We start from the raw sequence: 17,968 nt of genomic DNA, 5'->3' as shown, positions 1-17,968 counted from the left end.
AGAGGCAAAGTCTCATGGAGCTAAGCACTGGCCTCAAACTCATTTACATAGCTTCAACTTCTGATCCTTCTTGCTCCCATTTCTCAACTGTTATTATAGGCATACGCCATCATGCCCAGTTTTGTTCAGTGCTGTGGATCACACCAAGTGTCCTGCATGGCTCTCTGCCAACTGAGGCACACATTACCTCCCCACCCCACCTTACTCCAGTCAATTTCTCTGTCAGAGACCAAACACGTCTTACCTATGCCCTTGTTCCTGATGAAATCCGATGTTACGGGTCACCCACCTATCCTGCCATTCTTCCAGGGTTAGTACACGGTTCTTCTGCACTTCAGCATTGGGGAGCTCTTTCACACGGAGTGAGGTGGCATCAGCCATAGTTTGAAGGTAATTTTTGTCTCAGAGGATGGTATCTCCAGTGGCTAAATGGAAAAATATCTGCAATGACATCAGGACCTGTGATTCTATTGATGAACTATACAAAACCCTCTGGCAATAGCTTCTTAAAAATAGATGGCTCAGTGGTTAAGAGCACTGACTGCTCTTCCAGAGATCCTGAGTTCAAGTCCCAGCAATCATATGGTGGCTCACAATCATCTGTAATGAGATCTGATGCCCTCTTCTGGCCTTCAGGCACACATGCAGACTGAACACTGTATACATAATAAATAAATAAATAAATAAATAAATAAATAAATCTAAAAAATGTCAACATCAAAGCCAGGGTGGTATCACATGTCCCCAGTCCTTGGGAGACAAGAGTGTTGTTGCCAGTTCCAGGCCAGCCAAGGCTACACAGCAGGACCCTCTCTCAACAAAACAAACAAGACAGGCATGGTGGCATATACCTCTAAGCCCAGCACTAGGGAGGCAGAGGCAAGAGGCGCTCTGTGAGTTCCAGGCCAGTCAGGGCTACAGTGAGACCTTGTATCACAATAAACAAACACCAAAACGAACCAAAAAACAAAACCCAACTTTCAACATCCAATAAGTCATACCAAAAATTACATTTCGGTGAGTCTAGGACTAAGAACACTTCACTGTTCCATGACAGGAAAGTCGGCTTCAGAGAATAACCTGCACCCCACCCTACAAGCCTGCAGATGGAAACCTGGCTGTAAGAAGTTGACGAAAGGAGTTTGTGATCTTAGCCTTTTTGAAACCATAAATTCAGCCAATCATTGCCCCAGTTCCACTCCCACACCCATTTCTGGGACTAGTACTGTTAAGACAGGAGGGCTCGGGATGCTGTACTGCCGAGATCATCCATTGGCTGGCCCCATGGCCAGATCAGAGTTCAGCCTGTTGAACCCGTGGAGTGCTTACCCAGCAGTCCTCTGCTTCCTTCATGAATGGTTGACGCATTTAAAAATCCCGACATTTGGTAGGGCTTCAGGGGGGTGAAGAAGATAGATACGTGGGTTCAATATATTACTGCTACATTATTGAAAGATTGTATTGTCAAATAACGTTCTCATAGCTTTTGGAAGGGTCTTGCAAATTGAACCTATGGGTTCGTGTGTTCCAGGCAAGCAGTATGCCTCTGAGCTATAGCCCTGCTCCCACTTGCACTAGAACATGATTTAGAGTCCGTACTTAGGATTAAAGGATGCCATCCTTAACTCTGGGAAGAAAGACGCACCTCACAGCAAGTGTTTATTAACTAAAGGCTTTTTTCCAGGTTCTGATGTCAGGGGGCAAAGCCTAGAATTCTGAAAGATCAGTAGCAAGTATGGGATTATTGTGGATATAGAAAAGCAAGAGAAATTGCTCTTCTCCCTTCTGGATTTCCTATCATCAGAAACTGTGGCTCCAAAAGTTGCCCTCAGAAAGAAGTGCTCTTCTGAACTTGGAATCACCTTTACCCTGCCCAGCTCTATCCCTCTCACCGAGGCCGTCATAAATGCAATCACTTAGCTGTAGTAACAGGGCCTCAATGGGGTTTTCACTGTTCATTTCTGGAGAAATAAAATTCTGAACACAATAAAAGTGCAAAGTACGACGATAAGAAAAGACAAACCCACAATAGTTTCCTCTCATAAATGTTCACTTCCAGTATGCTCATTGGTCCAAGTCCTAAAAAAAACACTTGTTTCTGCTTTAGGATTAATTTTTTTCTTTTCTTTCTTTTTTTTTTTTTTTCAAGACAGGGTTTCTCTGTGGCTTTGGAGCCTGTCCTGGAACTAGCTCTGTAGACCAGGCTGGTCTCGAACTCACAGAGATCCGCCTGCCTCTGCCTCCCGAGTGCTGGGATTAAAGGCGTGCGCCACCACCGCCCGGCTAGGATTAATTTTTTTAACAGAGGGTCTTTCTGGAATTCACCACGTAGTAGGGAATGACTCTAACTCACTGAGTTCCTCCTGCCTCAGCACTCTCGAGCCTGCACCATAACGCCTGACGTCTGCTTTAACTTTATTCCTAAATTTCGTTAAAAAGTAACTTCATTAAAGTCCACACATCTCGAGTATGACGATGGAATGGGAAGTATTTTACATTTGGACACGTGTAAAACACGTGAAACACGCCATTAAGCACGGCCTCTGCATTCTGACCTCTTCCCAGGTTTTGCGGCGGTTCCCGAAGCCCCTTTTCGGGACGCGGGTAGCTGATCATCCGTGCTTTTCACACACTCCCTTCTGAAGAACCCTGTTTTAGCAAAAGCACTGCCTTTCTCACCGGCTGGGAACTTACCTTGGCTGCACACTGCTGCCTCCCTCTGACCCTAGGGGGCACCTGAGTCTGCAACAACTCGGCTGGTGCAGTGACGCGTAGGCCCCGCCCCATACAGACAGGCTCCGCCCCTGAGAAGACGCCCGGGCTCCTGTCCTATAGGTCCTACCCGGGCGTGAAAACCCCGCCCAGAACGCACTGACGCCTACGCTCGCCAGGCCACGCTCAAGACTCTCAGGCCCCTCCTACATCATATTGACCCTCCCTCTCTGGCACAAGGACTCCGCCCCCCAACCAAGGCCTCGCCCCCGCGCTGGCAAAAGGGCTCCGCCCAGAGCGCGTAGGTCCCGCCCTTCGCAGGTGCGGAGTTTGCGCTGCGGCGGAAATGGCCGAGGCGGGGCGAGCGCCCGGACCCTCCCACTCCCTGGGCCTGCGAGCTCCTCCCACTCCGGGTCACGCCGCGATAGGGGCGGAAGCGGCGGCGGTCGAGGTGCTGCAGCTGCTGGTGCGGATCCTGCCGTCCTGTGCAGCCCCGGGCAGCGCTGCCGCCTGGCCAGCGCTCTGAGGTAGGGACTAGCGGCTCCGCGGACGCGCCCTGGGGAGGGCGTCGGGTTTCGGGTAACAGAGCCGCACAAAGCGGCCGGCTGTGGGGCGAGCCCAGGCGGGAGGCGCGCGCGTTCCCCGGGGCACCCCGGCGTCCCGCGTCTGGAAGGGTTGGCGCGGGGGACCCTGTGCGAGCCGGGGCTTCCCGCGCTGGGCTGCGGGTTTTCCCACTCGCCGCTGTCTCCGAAGCCTGCCCGGAGCCTCTTGCGGCTCGGCCGGCCAGAGGTGAGTTGGGGTGGCGGCTGCACCTGGCACGCTGGCGCCGTCTCCAGCCCCAAACCGGGCGAAGGGGACCACAGGCTGGGTTTCTACCGGGGCTCTAGGAACCCCGCAACCCGGAGGAGGGCCCTCACTCTGGGAACCCACCCAGGGCCGTCGAACCCTTCAGCATGGAGGCGGGACCCCATTCTTTGCTCCCACCCAGGTTGTAGGAACCCCTTAGCCTGGAACAAGGACCACACGCTGGGCTCCCACTCGGGGCTGTGGGAACCCCCCAGCCGCGAAGAGAGTCCAGGCTGCGCTCCCAGTCGCGGCCGTGGGGGAACCCCGTAGCCGGGAGGAGGGACCCTAGATGTGCTCCCAGCCTGGGCCCAGGGAACCCCGCAGCCAGGAGGAGGAACTCCAGACTGCCCTCCTACCCAGGGCGTCGGGGGATCCCCACAGCAGGAGGAGGGGCCTCAGGCTTTTCTTCCCACGCTGGGCTCTCATCGGGGGGCTATGGGGAGCCCCGCGGCCAGGAGGAGAGACCCCACGCCAGGCTCCCCACCTGGGGCAGTGAGGCGCCGTCGGGTTTGCAGATGTAGCGGGTAACCCCAGCGCAGCTGCCCTGATTGCTCCCGGGATGCCTCCCCTGGGGATTGCACACCGCCAGGTTCGGGCTCTGGTAGCTGTTAGTCTGCGCAGCTGGCACGTGAGAGCAAGGAAGAAGCATGCCCAGCTGCAGAAAGTTGGGGTTGAGTGATCTGGAAGTCAACCACAGAGGCCCAAGTCCTTGAGCTCGCCAGAGACCATGTCTGTTGTTTGGAGAGTCCCCCAGTAAACACAGGCACAGGCAGAACTCTGGCTTTGGCTAGTTCCTCTCCCCACCCCCGCCCCCAACTCACAGCAGTCCTCCTGCCTCGATCTCTCTGCTGGAATACAGAGCCACAGCATCTGCTTTGAATGTTTACAAAATATATTGTGGTGAAAGCCTTTGAGGTTTTCTTCTGAGGGTACATGAGACAATTCTCATTAATAATTGTCTTCCATACAGGGAACAGTCAAGAAAAGACAAGGGGCAATAGGGAATTCAGAATTGAATTATTGAGTTGGTATTCAATATTAAATTATAGCACTGGGTTTGTCTTTCTGAAACTGAGATTGGCATGGGAATATGAGGTGCCCAGCTTGCCTTATTTTAAGTGACCCAAGGGGATTGCAGTTTGCTAGCGAAGTTTCTAGTAGTTTGCTCTTTTCTTACAACTAGCACTGCCTCTACCGTGAATTTTTTCTCTATTTTGGATTCTTTTTGATTCATGTTTTTATAAATTTTATAGTTGGTGTTTAAATAGTTTAAGTAGTTTGAATAAGCTACATTCAGAACGCCTGGGAGTTATTTTAAACATAACTCTAAATATTGCTCTATTCACTTGTATCTTAATCTTTTAATCAAAAGAAAATCAAAACTCTGCATTTAAAATTAGGAAGAAATCGGCTTATAAAATATTGACCATGAAGCAAATTCTATACTGTGCCATCCCTTAAAATAAGGCAAGCTGGGCGCCTCATAGTCCCATGAGTTTCAGAAATACGGACCCAGTGATTTAATTTAACATTGAGTACCCAGCCCAGTAATGGAGTTGTGAATTCCCTGTTGCCTCGTGTCTTTTCTTGACCGTTGGTCTCTTTACTGAAGAATCAGGTGGGAGGGAGCAGCTGTGTGTGGTGCTTTTCTCCTGTGATCCCATCATTCTGGAGACAGAGAAAGGAGATTGTCGAGAGTTAGAGTAGCCAGGGCTACATGTAAAACCCTGAGCTAACAAGAAAACCAGGTGGGAAAGCAGTCAGCATACTTGTTTGTTTTAATGACCCTTTATTTCGAAGAGTAGATTTTCAAACAGAAGTTTGCCGACTTCAGCTCAAATCATTTCCCCTTCATTTTAATGAGGACCCAGGGACTGAGCAACAGTGGAAACGCGGATGAATTGCTCAGTTGCTCAGTGCGTTAGAGAGTGAAAGCTCTTTGCTCTGATTGGATTCTTACAGGTGAGGATGCACTGCCTCGAAAACTTTCAGATCTGATAGCTCCTACAGTGTTCTCATTTCTGCAGATAGTTCTTGTGTAAAAATGTGAGATGTCTGGAAACCATGCTTGGTTTTAGGAGCCATGCGTTTCTGGCTTATGTTCAGTGTTGCATAAATCGAGGCTAATTTCTCGTGTTCCTGAACCGCACATTGAGCTTCAAGTGCTCTTGCTACAGTTCTTACGTGTACTAACTAGGCTTCGTGAACACAGAATATTTACGTATTCTATTTGTGGCCCATCTTGTGAATGCAGAATACATGTTTTACATGTAAAGAAATTTATGTATTTTTATGTGTGTGAAAATATTTAGGTGAATGGTTAAGTTGGACACCCTTTTTGAAAGTACAGATAAGGCAAGAGACATAGCCCAGTGGTAGAATGCTTGCCTACAGCACAACATAAAATAAGTTAATTTTAAAAGTGCGACTGGAATCTGGAAAGTTCATTGTTGTTGTTGTTTTGGCATAAGTTCTCTGTGTAGCTCTGGCTGTCCTAGAACTTGCTCTGTGGACCAGGCTGGCCTTGAACTAGGAAACCCACCTGCTTCGTCTCCTGAGTGCTGGAATTGAAGGCATGCACCACCACTGCCAGGCTCAGAAAGTCTTTATTTAACGAGAATTGAAGGTAGATTGTATTTCTACTATTAGCACTGTACCAGCGTAGTGGAATCCATAGGACGGATTTTATTTTTTTGTGTTGGGGACTTAGTTCAGGGCCTCATGCACACCAGGCTTGTCTTTTATCATTGAACTAAAATAACACATTGGGGGCCAGTGAGACACAGAGATGGATCAGCAGGTGAAGGGCTTTTGCTGCCAAACCTAATCACCCGAGTTTGATCCCTGGAACACACATGGGAGGAGAGAATTGGTTCCTCCCAGAGGTTGACCTCTGACCTCCACATTTGTGCTATGGTATGTGCCCCCCCCCAGTACATAAACATAAAGAAAAAAATGCCTCTTAAAAAAAGTCATCTTCTGCATCTTAGAAGATGTAGTCTTACTGTGTTTGTAGCTAGCATTCTGCTGGCTTGCAGAAAGTAATGAAAAGTTGAACCACCCACAGTATTGATGTTGTAATTTCTTAGTGTGGATGTGAGAGTTTGCATGTGTTGTTAATAATTTATGAGAACTGGACTTGCGGACATGAATGCAACTTACAAGTGGAAACCGAGTATACAAGGTCTTCAGGCTTTTCTCCAAGATTAACAGGCGTGGCATCAGTTCCTGCCCTCTGTGGTGCCGCTTTGTTGCCCCCACGTTACCCACACAGATGTCCTCCTTACTCTTCCTTCCTCCGTTTGGTGTGTGAGCGATGGCATGGCAGGAAAGGCCGAATAACTATAGATTAATAGGTCATTGTTTACTCTAAGCGTTTTCTTATCTTACTGAATATTTTCTAATAGCTCATACTCTTTCATGGGTTCAATGCCTAATTCATAGATGTTTGGTTTTGAGACAGTGGCTCACGTCCAGACTGGCCTTGAACTCACTGTGCAGCTGAAACTGGCTGTGAATTCCCAGTTCTGCCACCATCTCCTTCTCCACTGGAACTGCAGGCATGAGTGGCCGGCCACACCCGCCAGATGTTTGCTCTCGGGGCTTGTTAGCCATGCTGTCAGCAGACCAGTATGGAAATTAAGATTTGTCTAGTAGAAGATAATAGTGCTTTTATCTAATCCAGATTCTCGTATTCTATGTAGGAGTATTCCTGTACAGTGCCTGGTATTTCTTAACTTGTACTCAGGAGAAATAAGTAAGTCTTATACTAAGACATTTAAATCGAGGAAACCCTAACAGGACAGTTAGGTGGAGGGGCCATAGCAAAAACTGACAAGGTAACCCATGCAGCCCTGGCTGGCCTGGATTTGTTGTGTATCAGAGGATGACCTGGAACTTCTGGTCCTCCTGCCTCTGCCTCCCAAGTTCAAGGTTGACAGGTGCACATCAGCATGCTTGGCTTGTTCTCCTTTTATACACGACAGCACAGACATCAGGAGGTTAAACCACTTGGAAGTGGGGGTTTTATCCTCACGCTGCTCGTGACAATGGCTTGAAATATCAGCACATGCTAATAATTTAATGGTTTATTCCGCCCCCCCCCTCCAGATTTTCCAAAAACAATGGCAACACCTCGAGGGAGGTCAAAGAGGAGAGGTGCTTTCGAGGTTTCTTCGGATAGCCTGCCTTTGAGGAGCTCCGGGAGGCAGGTACTCTAGCTGTGCCCTCGAGGGTGGCTGATGGGGAGCGGAGAGTTGGCGCGGCACTGACACGGCCCTCGTCCTTGCCTGGCTGTCTGTGGAGGAGCCCATGGTGCAGTGTGTGGAGTGTGCAGCGGGGAGTGGAGGATGAGGAGACTGGATCACCTGGTGTGGGGGGCGGGTGATGGGAGAATCACAGCTGGGGGTGGCTGCTTCTAGAATGGGACACTGAGGCCAGGTCATGCCTGGCTTAGATGCCATTCAAGGGGATTTGGTCCTGAGCTTGTTGTTGCTTGAGTGATGGTGGATTTGCTTGTAGTGAAGTATTTAATAAAAGTCGAGTGCTCTAATTCTTTGTTTGTCTAGCTTTTTTTTTTTTTTTTTTTTTGGTTTTTTGAGACAGGGTTTCTCTGTGGCATTGGAGCCTGTCCTGGAACTAGCTCTGTATACCAGGCTGGTCTCGAACTCACAGAGATCCGCCTGCCTCTGCCTCCCGAGTGCTGGGATTAAAGGCGTGCGCCACCATCGCCCGGCCCTGTTTGTCTAGCTTTTAAATCTTCCGTACTGAAATATTCAACTGTTTTAAGAGAGGGAAAATAATTCTTAGTTTGTAAATAACTTTGTAAAAGGATTTATTTTTGTCGTATGTGTAGGCGCGTTTTGCCTGCGTGCGTGTGTATATACATATGTGTGCATCTGCAGAAGTCAAGAGAGGGTATTTTGTCTTCTGGTAGGGGAGCTACAAACAGTTATAAGCTGCCATGTGGGTGCTGGGAACCAAACTTGGGTTTTTTTTTTTTTCTATAAGAGCAGTAAGTGCTCTTACCTGCTGAGCCATCTCTCCAGTCTCCAAGAATGACTTGTTTATCTTGACTGTCAGGTTTTCCCTTAAGAAAAGCTCATGTGGATGCTAGTTCTGGACCTACCTATCGTGAAGGTGCTGTTTCTAGATTCTCTAGTAATAAGTTATTTATACAAGCTATTGTACTGGCCAACCCTGTCCTATTGCCAGGATGCTGTTGACCTTCACATTTAGGATTTCCGGAGCTATGGATGTAGCTCAGTTGGTAGTGTCTGCCTGCCACGTATGTTTTGGTCCCTAATGCTGCAAACATAATGACATTTAGAACTTCCAACTCGGTGACCTCAGCAACAAACCTTCTGCTGTGGTCACCCTTTCTCTACCTGTGAAATCTTGACCTCGGCTGATTCTCCTGTAGGCAAAGAAGAAAGCAGCAGAGACCACAGATGAGGACGAAGATGGTTCGTCGGAAAAGAAGTACAGGAAATGTGAAAAGGCTGGCTGTACGGCAATGTATCCTGTGTGCTTTGCAAGTGCTTCTGAAAGGTCTGTGTGAAGGGCTCCCTTGGCCTGTGCGTCTGCCTGTGAGCGTGTGTTTTGTGGGAATGGACCTCTTCACGCTACTCTCCATAAAGACAAATGCAGGAACTGTAACCTGCCAATTCTGACTGCTTAGCCAGTCACCACACACCGCAGCTTCCTCGACACTCCGCTTGAATCTAGCCTAGTGAGAGAAATCACATTCAGATCAGCTGTGCCAGACAGTGTCCTCAAATGCACCTAGCCATCCCTGTGTCCCCCCTGGGGCTTGAGGGTCAGGGCATAGGACATCACAGATCCAGGCTTCCAGTAGGAACCCATGTGTGTTTGCTTTTTGTTATTTTTTTGTGTGCTTCATGTAGCATGCCTACTTCTTCCATATCCTTATACAGGTCTCAAAAGCGGCAGAGTTGGGGAGAGGTAGCTCAGTTGTAGTACATGTACGTGCCTAGCATGTACCAGGAACTGGGTTCCATCCCAGTGCTCTGGAAAGTGGACATGCCAGCACATGCCTGGTAATCCTAACACTGGGGAAATGGGGGCAGGAGAACCAATAGTTAATTCAAAGTCTTCCTCAACCACACAGCAAACTCTGTGCCTGCCCAGGGTGCAGGAGACCGTGCCTCAAAACAGAAACAAAACCCTAAAACCTATGGTGCCAGCTGTATGTAGACTCACTATTTTTGTTTGTTGTGGCATAGTTAGGACTTCTTTTTAACTCCATAGGAAAATCTTCAGTAATGGCTTAAGATTGAATAAAATCTGAACAAACGAAACCCCGTCTGGCTCTGTACACAGAGTTGGCCATGTCAACGGCCGCATGACTTCTCACTCTTGTGCTGTGTCATCAGCGGCCTGGCCGGTCGTTTTGGACAGCTTGCCTGCTGTCGAGGGTGCAGCCAGTTGGATGTTATTATAGCCTTATCACACACATGCAGTCTCAGAAAATCCCGGCCATGCTCCCAATCTGGGTTAGACTTCAGTGCCTCAGGCAGCCATGAAGGTTACATCTGACTGGCCTGAGTCCTCCCTGTTGTATTGTCACTGTACCTGAGGGTAGTAAGCATGCCTGCAATATGAAATCCAAAGTGCTTAAACTCTAAAACTTTTGACTGTCAGTAACCTTTATGTTGGGTCTCCTCCCCCTCACGTGTGTGGTGCAGATATTCTAAAACCAATAGAACAACTGAAATTTAAAACAGTTTTGATCCCAAGCATTTCAGATCAGGGACTCTCAGCCTGTATGACCTTTCAACCTATTCCAGCTTCCCTTGTTAGTCCCTGGCTGATAGAAGTGGAGATACTGCAAAGTGGGCTGGTTAAATGAACATGAGTGAGAATTAGTCTTCATTACCAACGCTGCCTGATTCTGCTCTTTTCAGATGTGCCAAAAACGGCTACACCTCCCGATGGTATCACCTTTCCTGTGGGGAACACTTCTGTAATGAATGCTTTGACCACTACTACAGAAGGTTTGTTCACTGACGTCTCTGTGGTCGAGGGGATGTGACAGGGTCCGGGGACGATGGTCACAAAGCTAAAACTTGCTGGGCTTACTGAGTTACTGAGTCATCCAATGCCTATGATGACCTGAAGTGTGACCAGAAAGTCAGTGCTGTAAGTACTGCATACAGTGACTGAACCTGGGTATCCAGGAACAGGAATGAATGCCTGGGAAAATACATATATACAGAGTGAAGTCATGTTATTTATAGGAAAATGAATGTAACTGGAGATACTCATATTGATTGAATTAAGGCAGATTCTTAAAGATAATTATCAGATATTAAACGCATTTTCTCATTTCTGGTCCCTAGATTTTATATAGGTAACAAAACCACATAGGTACGTTTGAGATAAACATAGAAGCAAAACTGTTTAGGGACTGATGAAGGAAAAGGAAAAACGGATTGTAATCAACATACACTGTATGTATGAAACTTAAGATAGAAAATGGGTGGTGTGTATGCAGGCTTATGTATCTGCCATGATGTGTTCGGTGTGTTTAAGGTCTCGAGAGCTCCGGCGCTCCACTGTTCTCTCACAGTGCACAGGGATAGGGTGCAGAACTGGGAGGAGCTGGCAGAGCACTGGGCAGCCATCCTAAGCAGGCCTTGAGCTTGTGTCTGCGCTGATTGGCTGGGATTACAGGCTCATGCCACTCGGCCTTGCTTTGGCTTTTACTAGTGGATTTCTGTATTCACTCTTTTTCTTCTTGTTTCAGTTGAGTGTTTTATTACATTATTTCATCCCCTGATAAAATTTTACAGTTGCTGTAGGATTTACCCTGAACATGAGAGTGTTTTCCCCCATCTGGAACTCTGCCCTTACTTGTTACAGATCTACACTGCCCACAGCATGCTCCTCCTGCTAGCCTACTTTGGGCGTGCCGTTGTTAACATCCCTCTGTGTGCCTAAGAATAGTGAAGTCTTTGATGTAAATGTGATCAGGGTTGAGTGTGAAAACTACAACTTAACCTGTAGGTTGACCTTTTTTCCCCTGCATGGTTTCCAGCCACAAAGATGGCTATGACAAATACATGGCGTGGAAAAGAGTGTGGACCAGCAATGGCAAGACAGAGCCCAGCCCCAAGGCATTCATGGCAGACCAGCAGCTGCCCTACTGGGTAAGGAGGAGCAATGATGCTGCGTTGTGGGAGGTCTTCTCGTGGTCATTTCTAGGCTTGTTAAAGCAGTCTTTAAACTTGTGCAGAAATCTTTGCTAACTCAGAATAGTCTAAGGAAGAAAGTAAGGTCACACACTGCCTCGTGTTTATCCGCTCATCTTTTGATGGACACTTGGGTGGTTTCATCTTTCAGCTAGTATGAACAGGGTTACACATAATTGGATTCCTTTCGACAGTTCTTCAGACATGTATACGTAGGGATGGGCCATAGGTCATTCATGGTTGGTTAGTTTTTGGTGCTTGCTACTGCACTACTAATGTACACTCCCGGTTCCCCTCCTACTTTTTTTTTTTGAGCCAGGGCTTGCTAAGTTGCCCTCGAGGCCTGGCTCTTGCCGTGCTCCTGAGAAGCTGAGCATTAGCTCCCTGTGTCTCTGTTGTGCTCCGCAGTGCCTGGGCTCAGATCTCGTCATGCCATCCCCAGTTCTTTTTGTTTTTTTGTTTTTGTTGTTGGAGACAGGTGTCTCACTATGTAGCCTTGGCTGGCCTGAAGCCCATTATATAGAGGAAGACTTTTCTCAAACTCAGAGAACGCCTGCCTCTGCCTCCCGAGTGCTGGGATTAAAGGCGTGTGCCACCACATCTCAATATTGTTGCCTTTTTTGAGATGGGCGTCATGTAGAGTAGACTATTCTCAGACTTGCTAAGTGGTTAATGGTGACTTTGAACTCATGATCTTTCTGCCTTCATCCTTATCAGCTCTTGTGTTTTAATGCTGGCTGTCTGGATGGTGAGGAGGTGACTCATCGTGGTTTTACTTCTTATAGTTCCCCAATGCTGGTGCTGTTTGGCCATTTGCAGATGTGCAACTCTGCTCATTCTCAAGTTAGGCTTTTTCTTCTTGTAAGAATTACTTACATATTCTGGATACAAACCCTCATCAATTCTGTGATTGGCAGGTATTTTTTCATCGAGTGGTTTTTCCTTTGCACGAATCATTTAGTTCTAATAAATTTCAGTTTATATTTTCTTCATGTCTTTGGTCCCTGCTGGGAACTCATTGCCAAATCTGAGGACATATAAAGACCCATCTCTGTGCTTTCATAGAATTTCACTGTTTTAGATTTCACATCTAGGTCATTAATCCATTTTAATTTCCGGGTATGTGGGAAGCCAGATACAACTTCATTCATTCACACTCGGATATGCAGAATTTTCTATTTTGGAAAAGGAGCTTACAAAGATGGCACTAAAAGCCGTGTGCTCGCTCTTAGACACATACCGTGGCTGTTTGTCAGACTGAGAAGGTAGCATGGGTACAGTGTGAAGAACTGCATTGCCTGACTTGATTTGAATTTTATTGATTTCTTGTCCTTTCAGTGACCTAGAACCTGATCCAGGACATCACAATTTGCGTTTCATGGCATACTTTTTGAGTAATAGTATCTGAGCTTAACACATTATCTCCTTGGGCTTGAGCTGGAAAATCTTCCTGATAAGTTTTCAAAACTTATATCATTATCCTGTTGCCTGAGCTAGCATTGAATCAGAAATTACCCTGATCACATCATCGGAAAGAAATGCGAGATAAGGGGTCTGGAGGTATAACTCAGTGCTAGAACAGTTTCCCACCATACAGTTCCTAGGGTCAAAACATGGGCCAGATCATGTGGGGACGGCAGTAGAGTGCGGCGTCATGTGGTAGTTCAAGAGCAGGCGCTTTATTGATCTCGCCTTAACTTCCCCTGTAGGTTCAGTGCACAAAACCAGAGTGTGGAAAGTGGAGGCAGCTTACCAAGGAAATCCAGCTCACTCCACACATGGCAAGAACTTACCGCTGTGGCATAAAGCTAAATACTATCACCAAGGTATGATTTCTATGGTAGCCTGTCTTTTTCATTTTGTGTGTTAATCCTTGTGTTGGTCTGTATGTAAACAGAAGCTCAACAACAACAAGTTAATTTGACTTTTCTTTTACTGTAGGGAATTTGGTGATGGGCTGTTCAGGGTTGGTTTAGTTATCCAAGAACAGTGTCTCATGTCTGGTCCATCTTTGATTTATCTTCTGTTCTCAAGTGACAAGGTGGTTGCTGCATCCCCATCCACTGTGTCCGAGTTCAAAGCAGAAGAGAGGGAAAGTGCAAAGGGCATGGCATGGTGTGCTAGCTGGGATTTGTCCCTCTCTGTTGGGTAACAGCTTACCTATTAGAGTTTTCCTCGTGTCGTTGGCTAGACTGCATGAGGACAAAGGAAGAAAAAGCTCTGTATTATAACTCTGTGTGTTATAATGCCAGACAATGCAGAGCTTTGTCAGTAAGGAGGACAGGATGAGTGGATGTGATTGGCAGTTAGGAATTGGCCGTAGTTGATAGAATGTGCCTTTGCTGAAACTTGGCAGCTTGTATTTTAAAATGTGTTAGGCATATTGATCCTCCCAAATGTCTCATACTTTAAGTATTAAAGAGTATTGGCTATCAAATCCCGGAATCAAAATAGTATTTTGTTCTTTTGGTTTTTCTAACTGGGGGGTCCTGGCAGATTGTGAAGTATGAGGTTTCAGTGCTTTCAGGGGTCTGTGGTATAATCACACAGCTGTTGTCAGCAAAGGGACCTGCGTTTTAAATGCCTCCATTCTAAACAGTAAGTGCAAGGTTTTGTGAGGTTTAGGATCAAAGCTTTGGTTTTGGTTTTTGTTTTTGTTTTTTAATTTAGGGTTCAAATTACAAATATTATTGGGTTCAGGATGTAGCTCAGTGACACAGCATTTGCTTAGCCTTAGAGTGGCCCTGGGTTTGATCTGCAAAGGGAAAAGCACCCCCTCCCTCCCGTGTGTAAAATCAAAGTGGCCATACTTACTGTATAAAAACAATGTTGAGGCCTATGGGTAGAGACCAGTGATGAGTGCTTGCCTCACAGTCTTTTGCAAGGTGAAGTGACAAAGATACAAATATTCACAGGTCAGATTGTATGTTTCCACATAGTATATTGCATGTAAATGTTACAAGGCTATGACCTTAGGATTTACGAAGAGCAGATTGTGTTTATGAATATATACACATCCAAATAAACTCCTTCTGAGCCATCTTGTTTATGTCTTCAGAAGTAAACTCTTGGACTGAACAATATGGTTCGGTGGTTAGAGTGCTTGCCCAGCATACATAGGGCCCTGAGAATAAACTTTAGCAGAGGCTGGGGTGGGTAGTCCTAATGATTCATTCATCTCTCCAACTTTAAACATACATTTGATAAAGGCTCATTTTTAAGGCTTAAATAAGCATATCCAAACTGCTTTTTTAAGACTTTGGAGGGGAAAAAATAGGCTCAGTGGGGTGTGGTGGCTACTGCCTATAATCCCAGCCCTTGGGAGATAGAGACAGGAGGACCAGGTCTTCCCTACATCACAAGTTGGACATTTTGTTTTGACTGTATTGCTTACAGTACTGGACACTGAACCAAGGGCCTCATAAGTGCTAGGCAAGCACTAAACCACCAAACTGTATAATTAGCCCTGCTTTTGCCTTTCTTGGAGGTAGGGTCTCCCTAAGTTGCCCAGACTAACCTTGAGGTCACTCTACATTCCAACCAGACCATCAGTATTGCTGTCCTCCTGCCTTGGTGTTGTGCAAGCCCAGCCTGTTCAGCATTCTGCTTAGACTTCTCAGTAGTGTTGCATCGTCTAGGTGCATGCCGGTTTGTTTCCACACTGGCATGTGGAAGGACATCTGTGTTGTAAATGTTGCCGTGTGAGTGAAAGTAGCAGTGATTCTGTGCGAGTGTCTTGTGCTCCATTTGTGTGGGCGAGTCGGTAGTAGACTCGTCACGTGGCAGAATTAGGTTTGATTCTGAAGAAGCTACGAGCTGGCGGCTGTGCTCCGACAAACGGTGGTGTCTCTGGTGTTTCTCTGCTGTGCTTGTGCTCATTCAGTCGCTGGGTATTGAGTAGTCTTCCTGACTGATCTACATAATCTAGATACACATACATTTTGAGTATTTTCCAAGTCTATATTCACCTTTCCATTTTCTTACACAAGGCAGAATAATGGCAGTATTGAAAGAGCTTTTGAGCTGCAGGGTCCTGATGCCTCGCCCTCTGAGTCCTGGGATTACTGGGTGCCCTTAACACCTGCCAAGAGTTTTCAACTGTTTGTTACTGTTCTGAGCAGCCTTTCACTGTGTAGCCCAGGTTGATGAATTTTAATTGACAACTGAAGTATATTTACATATATGTCCTGGAATGTGTATCCATTCTGGAATGGTTAATTTGGGTTAGTGTGCATTACTGTACATACACATATTTTATGAGAACACTTATAATTGACTTAGTGATTTTGAAGACAATGGTTGATTCTTAGTTTCACCTTCCAGGTAGACCTCTGGATGGTAGAAGAAGAAAACAAGTACTAGGGCCTCGGAAAGAAAGTGGGCAAGTCCCCCCAGGTTGAGCTGGCTGCACTAGGGGGAACAGAGTCTAGGGAGGCGCCTGGGGTGTGTTTCAGTCAGTGAGAACAGTTTGTATGTGGCATACCACGTTCTTCTTCCTCTGCTCTTCTCACTCAATATGGAGCTGTTTGATTCTACAGCTCTGGTGTAACCTGAGTACTGTCAGAATGCTGTGCATCTACTGCACAGCGTCTGCTTCCTGTTCAAGGAGAGTGACGTTTCTTTCCAAATCTTGTCTGTCTCTCCTGTGGTTTCTGGTATGTTGTTGCCCCAGCTTGCTCAAGTCTCTATTAATGTAAGAGTTTCTTTGGAATGTGTCCTGGAGATTAGAGCTGCTAAGCAGTGTGCTCTCCAGACCTTCAGGTAGGCAATGTTTTTATGTTGAAACAGAAGTTGTACAATGCGCAGTGAATTTTCACAAGTACCTGCTTATCTGACTCCCAATACAGAAATGGAATACGTGGCAGGTGCCTGGTGACCCTGCCAGTAAATGTCCAACTTTGCTCCCCCAGAATAAATTGCCTGCTTACTTCTCTAGATTACACTATTGTGGAATTGGCTTTGCTTGGTTTTGAACCTCACATAAATGGAATCATACAGTGTGCTGTTTCAGAACCGCTGGTGCAGCCCGTCCGTGGGGCATGTAGGCCGTTTGTCCTTCCACTGCTGTGACAGGACAGTGTACTTCAGCTTACCTCTTCTGCTGCCGAGGGACTTTGGTTTGTATTTAGCTTTCTTCTGTCACAAAGGAAATTTACTTGAATTTCAGAAATATATGCGTTGAATTTTGTTTTATCTGCCTTTTCAATCCTTTGAGTTTTGCTATGTAGCTCAAGCTGGGTTTGGAGTCTGTGAATCATCCAGGCTAGCTTTGTACTGCAGGTTTGAACTGTCATCCTTCTGCCTCATCCTCCGAAGTGCTGAGATTACAGTGGTGTGCCTGGCTTGAACATTTTCCTTTTTTTTTTTTTTTTTTAGCTTTTTGGTAGAGTGCTAGGATGGAACCCAAGACTTCTTGCTGCTAGACAAACACACTCTAGGAGCCGTATCCCTAGCCTTTGATCTTTCTTGTAGTACATTGCTTGGTCTCTAGGAAATACACCAAGGGGGAATTGCTGGGTGTGTCTGTCTGATACACAGCTTTAGTTCTGTGAGATAATGCCAGGCCTCTGTGTATTCCAGATGTGTGTTTCTTGTCAGAGCCCTCTCTGCCACAGGTACAGTCCTTTGTTTTCATGGGGGAACATCCTGACAAAAGTACACATCTTCCCACACTCTCGTTCTAGTGACATGCCAAACATTTTTCTTTGTGATGTTGAAAGAAAATGAACACGTAGGACTATATGTTACGGAAACACTTAATCAGAGTTGGTTTTCTTTTGCAGACCGACACCCCTGATCATTGTTCTCTGCCTGAGGATCTAGTAAGTAGTTTTCTTCATGTTCTGGATCTTTAATAAGTTCACTAAGTAAGTGACTCACTGTGTGGATGTACAGCAAAGCCTTTTGACTCTAACCTGACTGTATTGAGAAAATGCCACAATAGTTAGAAGAATTTGAAGTTATATTGCTTTACACTCAAGGGAACAAGGAAGATGCTTCTGCCTTGCTGCAGGGATCTGCCTTCATAATCTTGTTTGTTGAGGACGCCATAGAGTCCTTCCAAGACAAAGAGCAGGATGGCTATGGTTTGTCTGTCTTGGCCTGGCCTTGGCAACAGGGAGGACTCTGGTGCTTTCTGACCCCAGGGTAGCCACTCTGCCCTGACCCTGCTCACATACAGAATTGGGTCTAGCCCT

The 17,968-nt window shown here is 46.5% G+C and overlaps 1 protein-coding gene and 1 long non-coding RNA gene across 6 annotated transcripts in view; one reads left to right on the top strand and one right to left on the bottom strand.

Moving 5' to 3' along the window:
• Positions 1 to 2,817, bottom strand: part of LOC126503010 (uncharacterized) — a 9,088-nt gene extending 6,271 nt beyond the window's left edge. The window contains exons 1-2 of one of the 4 annotated variants that reach the window (XR_007592132.1): positions 2,695 to 2,817; positions 245 to 425 (exon numbers count right to left, since the gene is read on the bottom strand). This is a non-coding gene — a long non-coding RNA (uncharacterized lncRNA). The other 3 variants (XR_007592131.1, XR_007592133.1, XR_007592130.1) reach the window with 3 other exon arrangements.
• Positions 2,818 to 3,097: 280 nt separating this feature from the next.
• Kdm1b (lysine demethylase 1B) overlaps positions 3,098 to 17,968 on the top strand; it is a 39,066-nt gene continuing 24,195 nt past the window's right edge. For both annotated transcript variants that reach the window (XM_050143581.1, XM_050143580.1), the window contains exons 1-7: positions 3,098 to 3,239; positions 7,669 to 7,769; positions 8,981 to 9,108; positions 10,485 to 10,574; positions 11,618 to 11,729; positions 13,481 to 13,597; positions 17,555 to 17,593. In XM_050143581.1, the coding sequence (XP_049999538.1) occupies positions 7,683 to 7,769; positions 8,981 to 9,108; positions 10,485 to 10,574; positions 11,618 to 11,729; positions 13,481 to 13,597; positions 17,555 to 17,593 (573 nt within the window). In that variant the 5' untranslated portion in view covers positions 3,098 to 3,239; positions 7,669 to 7,682. The remainder of the gene's footprint in view (positions 3,240 to 7,668; positions 7,770 to 8,980; positions 9,109 to 10,484; positions 10,575 to 11,617; positions 11,730 to 13,480; positions 13,598 to 17,554; positions 17,594 to 17,968) is intronic.

Source organism: Alexandromys fortis, unplaced genomic scaffold, assembly GCF_014885135.2.
Source record: "Alexandromys fortis isolate MF-2015 unplaced genomic scaffold, M_Fortis_MF-2015_v1.1 scaffold_1, whole genome shotgun sequence".
NCBI classification, from domain to species: Eukaryota; Metazoa; Chordata; class Mammalia; order Rodentia; family Cricetidae; genus Alexandromys; species Alexandromys fortis.
The sequence above is the reverse complement of the archived record's forward strand: the minus strand, read 5'-3'. Positions and strand labels throughout refer to the sequence as shown.